Raw genomic sequence first — 7,056 nt, 5'->3', positions numbered from 1 at the left:
TACTTACATGCAGGCAATACACACATACACATAAAATAAAAATAATGAACAAAATATTTTTTTAAAAAACCCACAAAATAAGGTCTGGAGAGATGGATCAGCGGTTAAGAGCACTGACTGCTCTTGCAGAGGACCTGGGTTCGATTCCCAGCACCCACATGGCAGCTACGAACTGTCCTTAACTCCAGTTCCAGGGGAATCCGAAACCCTCTTCTGACCTCCGCGACACTGCACGACACGGGTGCACTCACACGCAGGCAATACACTCATACACATAAAATAAAAATAATAAATAAAATATTACAAAAACCACAAAATGTTTTTTGAAAAAAGAAAGTTATAAATCAAGACATTTTCCAAATACATTGGTGGAGACTTCAGACAGATGGGTTATAATAAAGCGGGCGAAATCTTTATCAGCCTCAGATGCTATCTGATGACATTTTTAACCTTTGAGTTGGGAGAAGCTAGAGGTCTGTGTGTAGATTCCAAAAGGATTTACCTAATAGTCACAAGAACACTAGGTCACACACATAGGTGGGCAATAAATGGCTACTTAGAGGGTCAATATAGCCCAAGATAATTTTGGCTCCTCACCAGTAACATTCCAACCCTCCAATGCCCATCCACCTTGCACAGTCTTTAACATAAATGTGCCTTTTTTCCTTCTCTACCTCTTCCTCTTCCTCTCCCCTCCCCCTTTTCTGGGAACCTCAGTTCATAACTTTGAACACAACCTCCCAGGGTTAGGAGGGAGGCGGACATTCGGCTGAGGATAGGCACAAGCAAGGACTGGAGGAGGAAGAGGCTACAGGGAAGGAAAGGCTTTGCATCTCAGCCACCCGGAAGTTTTGGAGCTGAGGCGATAAGGATGACCCAGGATCAGAACTTGATGATAGCTCCCAGGTCTGCACGGTAAGTACAGCACGCGGGCTCCCGTCCTTGGTGTCCTGACCTCGGGATCCAGCAGAGGGCGCACTTCCAGGAGGAGCCGAGGTCCAGAAGGCACCACTCTAGAGAGGAGCCGGGTCATAGAGTCGAGCCACTTCTGGCCCCGAAGGGCGGGGGAAGAAGCCGGAAGTCTGGTGAACTCTGGCAGTGGAGATGGAGGAGTACGAGTCGGTTCTCTGTGTCAAGCCGGAGGTTCATGTCTACCGCATTCCCCCGCGGGCCACCAACCGCGGCTACAGGTGACGTCCCTGGCCCGGCGTGGCTTATTCCCAGCCGCACACCGCGGGGCCCGAGGACGGGCTGTCCGGCTTCCAAACCCAGGAGGGGAGTCAGACCCAGGAGGGGGTGGGGTCAGACCTAGGAAGGGGCCAGACCCCGGGGGGGTTCAGACCTAGGAGGGGGCCAGACCCCGGGGTGGGGGTCAGACCTAGAAGGGGGCCAGACCCAGGGTGGGGTCAGACCCAGGAGGGGGGGCTCAGTCCCAGGAGGGGGACCAGACCCGGGGGGGTGCCAGACCCAGGAGGGGGGGATCAGACCCAGGAGGGATCCAAACCCAGGAGGTCAGACTCAGTGTCAGCTGTGGGTGGGACGCTCGCACCCCTGGCGGCGGGGCATCCGTGTGGGCTGCAGGGGGTCGTGTCACAGCTCTGACCGGTGGCCTTAGAAAGCCTGGGGCGCACGCCTTTAATCCCAGCACTCAGGAGGCAGAGGCAGGCGGACATCTCTGAGTTCAGAGCCAGCCTGGTCTACATAGTGAGTTCCAGGACAGCTGGGGCTACAAGGAGACCCTGTCTCAAAAAGACCAACAACAACAACAAAAAAGAAAGCCTGCCCCTCGTGGAAATCGCCACGGGGAGGGAGCACAGAATGGTGGAGTAGCTTCCAGCAGAGGGCTGAAGCCTCAGGGGCCTTTAGCTACCTTGACAGCAGGTTCACTCTTCACTGAAGCCTGCAGCAGCTGGGAGGACCCAGTGGCCCTGATCTTGAGTAATGGTCGCCTGAGGCGAATCAACACAAATGCTGGTAAACCTTCTCTCAGAAGGGAGCCCAGCTGACTGACTTAGGCAGAAGCTGCACAGTCGCAGTCACTGTATATAGCCTGTATTGTTTGCTCTATTATCTCCCTATCAAAACAAGATGGAAAATGCTTTTTATTTTTTAAAATATTCATTTAAAAAAATTTTATTTTTATGTGTATGCGTGCATTGCCTGCGTGTACGTAAGTGCATCCAAGTGGTGCAATGCCTGCGTGTACATAAGTGCATCCAAGTGGTGCAATGCCTGCGGAGGTCAGAAGAAGCTGTCGGATCCCCTGGGACTGGAGTTACAGACGGTTGTTAGCTACCACATGGGTGCTGGGATTTGAACCTGGGTCTTCTGCTAGAATAACCAGTGTTCTTAACCGCTGAGCCATCTTTCCAGCCCCCTGGAAAATGCTTTTTTAAAAAGTCATTGCTGGGCCGGGCATGGTGGTGCACGCCTTTAATCCCAGCACTCGGGAGGCAGAGGTAGGCCGATCTCTGTGAGTTCAAGGCCAGCCTGGTCTACATAGTGAGTTCCAGGACAGCTGGGGCTACAGGGAGACCCTGTCTCAAAAAGACCAAAAAAAATGTCATTGCTAGTATGTACAAAGTGGCCTGTACCCTCTGATGCAGTGTCACTGCTTGGGAGAAGGCGGCTTTTAAAGGTGATGTGTGTCTAAATTATTTGGAAATACAAGATTGCTCTAATATCAATAATGTTGGCTGCCCACATAGCTGTCCTCTTGTGACTTTGAATTTGTGTAACACAGATCCATAGCAGATTTTCTGAGCAGGTATTTTATTGAACACCTGATATAATTTAGTGTGTAGTGTGTAATGCTCTCTCTGCGTTTGGGTGCATATTTACACAGGTGTGCATGCTTAGGTGCAGATGTGCAGAGGCCGGAGGACCAGCGAGTGTCTTTATAGCACTTTGCCTTATTCCCTTTTGATAGTCTCTCACTGGACCTGGAGGCCTCCATTTCAGCCAGACTGGCTAGCCAGCAAGTCCCAGCAATCCTACCTCTGTCCCCCCACAGTGGTGGTGTTCAAGCACGTGCAGCCGTGCCTGGCTTTTTTTTTGCTGATGCTGGGAATTCAAACTCAGGCCATTATGTTTGCTTAGCAAGCGCCTTTACCCACTGAGCCATCTCCCCAGTCCCTAGAGGTGTCATCTGCCCTGATCTGTTGGGTAGGTTGGGTTTCTCATGGTCCCTCATAGGGCAGGGTTACCAAGTGTCCACCCAGGCTGGTTTGGCACATAAACTGCCAACCTTGTACTTAACCTTTAAGGGCTCTCCTTAGCCTGACTCTAAGGCCCACTGCACTAGGAAGAGGAACTGAAATGGCCTGCAGCTGCGGCAGTTGCTTATCCACATCTGTGTGGTGCTTTAACAGCCACTATCTAGAGTTCTGACATCTGTTTAGGAACTTCCCAGAAAAGCCTCCTGGAAACACCCATGGTGCTTGCTCTTTCCGAGTTTCACTGAGCTGCTGCTGCAGCTGAAATGTGAAGTTATCACTTTAAAAGAGCCGGAAGAGGCCATTGCTGAGGGTCCATATTTTCTTGGGTTTCTTCCTGCCTGGAATACATTTAAGAATATGTTTTCTGGGCCAGGCCTTTAATCCCAGCACTTGGAAGGCAGAGGCAGGTAGATCTCTGTGAATTCGAGGCTGGCCTGGTCTACATAGTGAGTTCCAGGACAGCTGGGGCTACAAGGAGACCCTGTCTCAAAAAGACCAAAAAAAAAAATTATATGTATATATATATTTTCTGTCAGGTGTGGTGTAGCATGCCTTTAATCCCTAATCCCAGCACTGGGGAGGCAGAGGCAGGTGGATCGCTGTGAGTTCAAGGCCAGCCTGGTCTACATAGTGAGTTCCAGGACAGCTGGGGCTACAGGGAGACCCTACTTCAAAAAGATGACAAAAAAAAAAAATTTGTAAAAGAATATTTTTATTTCATGTGTGTTGGTGTTTTGTCTGCGTGAATGTTAAGTGCACCACGTGCATGCAATGCCCTGCAGAGGCCAGAAGAGGGTGTTGAGTTTCCTAAAACGAGTTACAGATAGTTGTTAGCTGCCATGTGAGTACTGGGAATAGAACCCCAGTCCTCTGGAAGAACAGCAGGTATTCTTAACACCTGAGCTATCTCTCCAGCCCGTTTGTATAATTCTTAAAATATCAGCTTTTACATGTGTTATTTGACTGTTTCCTGCTGCCTCACCAGAGTCGCCCAGTTGTAACACAGGCTCTGTGGTCCATATAGGCAAAGATATTTGGTGCCTTGGTCTTTACAGAAAAAGATTGCTGGCTTTCTTCTTCTTTAGAACTAGCAGCCCTTCCCATTCTCTTCCCCAGCACTGGAGAACTGGAGCAGGAGGCTCAGTGGTTTTTGTCCCTTCAGGGCCTCAGAATGGCAACTGGACCAGCCATCATGGAGTGGCCGACTGCGGATCACTGCAAAAGGTCAGGTGGCCTACATCAAGCTGGAGGATAGGACCTCAGGTACAGATACAGGAGGTGGGTTGGGCTAGGGTGCCTCGGCTTCCTTCTGTTACAGGGAGAGGCTGCCTCAGCCAGGCTGGCTGCTCTGTGCCATGGGAATGGGACACTCATTGGACCTTTCTGCTGCTTCCTTCCCTGCCTGAGTGTTGAAACCACTGTGCCCAGCAGCAGAAAAAAGTGCTTCTTGCTAAGCACTTGTTTCTTTTGGGGGGTCCTTAAGAAGCTAGTAGCTAGGCCAGGCATGGTGGGGCACGCCTTTAATCCCAGCATTCAGGAGGCAGAGGCAGAGGCAGGCAGATCTCTGGGAGTTCAAGGCCAGCCTTGTCTCCATAGCAAATCCAGGCCAGCTGGGGCTACAGGGAGACCCTGTGCCAAAAAGACCAAAAAAAAAAAAAAGAAGCTACTAGTTTTGGAGGCCAAAGAGAGGAGACCAGCAGCGTGGCTCTAGTAGGCAGTTGAGTTGAACCCCAGAGCTTGCTGTAAGACACGCTACATGCTGGGCAGACCTGAAGAGGCCTTCCAGGTTGAGCCCTGGTTCTCGCTCAGGAATTCTGTTTATCAACTACAAGGTAACTCCTCAGAGCTGACCACACCCAGTAACCGAAGACACTGCAGACTGTCCTCCTCAGCTCTTTGGTTTCGAGAAGACAAGCCTAGCGGGGCTGGGCTGCAGTCAGCTACGGAAGCTTTCCCAGAAGTCGTGGGTCACCAGTGCCTCTGGGGGAGCAGTGGAGGGTGACTTGGTTGCTTAAGATCTCCACTGGAGATCAGGTACCTGATTGTCAGGCCCACAGCATTCTTAGGTTTATTTTTTTCCCCTAATATGTAGAAGTTTCCCTTTGTGGAGCAGAAGACAGCACAGAGAGCTGGAGGCAGAACTGGCTGCCACTTTCAGAACTGCTGCTTCTGAGTGCGGAACCCTGGGCTAGCACAGGACCTCTGGAGGATTGGCCTCCTCTTTGAAAAATCCCAAGAGTTCCTCCCTCTCAAGGGATTTGGAAATAGGATGTGAGCAGATACTCATAGGATTGTGTCAGGAGCTGCAAGGTGACCCAAAGCATTGATCTGTTCCCCCTGGAGCCCAGGGAGGAGAGGGCAAGTGCTGGCTGTAGAGGAATTAGAGGAGTTGGAGACAAAACTGTCATGGTGAGAAGAGGAGCACGGCTCTAGAGCATTGCTGAAGCATACCAGTGTCCTAGGTGGTGCCACAGGGGTGTGGCAGTACCTCTAGGGCCTTTTCCCTAGGAAACTTGGGAACTGTGACTTTAACCTGACCATCTACCATGACAGCCACTGCTTAGGGCCCCATCTGTAAGACTCACCCCAAGATGCTCTTAGATCAGAGTGGCAGTCATCTCTCACTCCCCATTGAGTGCATCGCTCTGATGGGGCCCCTCAACCTTGGCCTGTTGACATTTGCAGCCTCTAAGCCCTATGTGGAGGACATTCAGCTGCATCTCTGGCTTCCACCTAGCAGTTACCATAGCACCTCTTAAATTGTGACAGTTTAACGTGTCTCTAGACCTTACTAAACATCCCCATAAGGAAAGGGAGCACAATCACCCCCGAGAACCGATGCTGTAAGATAAAGGCTCTAGGTGGGTCTAGACGAAGTACCAGACTGGGTGGACCACATTGGCAAGAAGCTGCATGTTCAAGGGCCATCAGTTTTCACTTAATTCAGTATTGATGACCCATCCCAGTCACTCCTAAACCACCGGACTCATTCGAGGCATGGTTGGTAAATGTCTGTTGTCCCAGAATTTAGGAGGGTAGGACAGAAGGATTATGAATTCAAGGCCAGCCTGAGCTGCATAGGGAGACCCCCCCCCATCTCAAACAACAAAACAAGTACCTGTTTAATCAAAAGACTTAAAGCACCAGTTGAGCACCTCTGATCATGGAGCCCGTCCTAAAGGTTCACAGCTCTGTGGGTCCCAGAGCTCACCAAGGGACACACTGCACAGGAGTGCCTTTAAAAAACAATCTTTTATTAAGAATTTTGCGTGGTGGCATATGCCTTTAATCCCAGCATTCAGGAGGCAGAGGCAGGTGGATTTCTGGGAATTTGAGGCCAGCCTAGTCTACATAGTGAGTTCCAGGACAGCTGGGGCTATAGAGAGACCCTGCCTCAAAAAGACCAAAAAAAAATTTTCATACCTTTTTTTTATCATTCAGACTCCCTCCCCCATCTCCACCCTCACCATCCCACCTCATCCACCCATGTTTTTTAAAAGACATTTATTGATCTTTATTTTATGTGTATGAATGTCTTGCCTACATGTATTTAAGTGCACCGGTGTCATGCAGTGCCCATGGAGGTCAGAAGAGGGTGTCGGAATACCCTGGAACTGGAGTTATGGACAGTTGTTAGGTGCTGGGATTCGAACCCAGGTCTTCGGCAAGAACAGCCAGTGTTCTTAACTGCTGAGCCACCTCTCCAGCCCTCAGTCTGGTTTTTAAAAAAAATTTTAATGTGTAAAAAGTTTTTTTTATTGAATTTTTGCAATTTTCATACAGTATAATTTGATGGTATTTTGAATCCCCTCCTATCAGCACCTCCCTTATTGGCCCC

At 50.0% G+C, this 7,056-nt stretch overlaps 1 protein-coding gene across 3 annotated transcripts in view; it reads left to right on the top strand.

Moving 5' to 3' along the window:
* Positions 1-1,047: 1,047 nt before the first annotated feature.
* The window catches only part of Necap2 (NECAP endocytosis associated 2), a 15,352-nt gene continuing 9,343 nt past the window's right edge, over positions 1,048-7,056 (top strand). For 2 of the 3 annotated variants that reach the window (XM_008822642.3, XM_008822640.3), the window contains exons 1-2: positions 1,048-1,190; positions 4,381-4,496. In XM_008822642.3, coding sequence (XP_008820864.1) covers positions 1,105-1,190; positions 4,381-4,496 — 202 coding nt within the window. In that variant the 5' untranslated portion in view covers positions 1,048-1,104. The remainder of the gene's footprint in view (positions 1,191-4,380; positions 4,497-7,056) is intronic. The other variant, XM_008822641.3, reaches the window with a different exon arrangement.

This window comes from Nannospalax galili, unplaced genomic scaffold (assembly GCF_000622305.1).
Source record: "Nannospalax galili isolate Female #2095 unplaced genomic scaffold, S.galili_v1.0 scaffold548, whole genome shotgun sequence".
NCBI classification, from domain to species: domain Eukaryota; kingdom Metazoa; phylum Chordata; class Mammalia; order Rodentia; family Spalacidae; genus Nannospalax; species Nannospalax galili.
The sequence above is the reverse complement of the archived record's forward strand: the minus strand, read 5'-3'. Positions and strand labels throughout refer to the sequence as shown.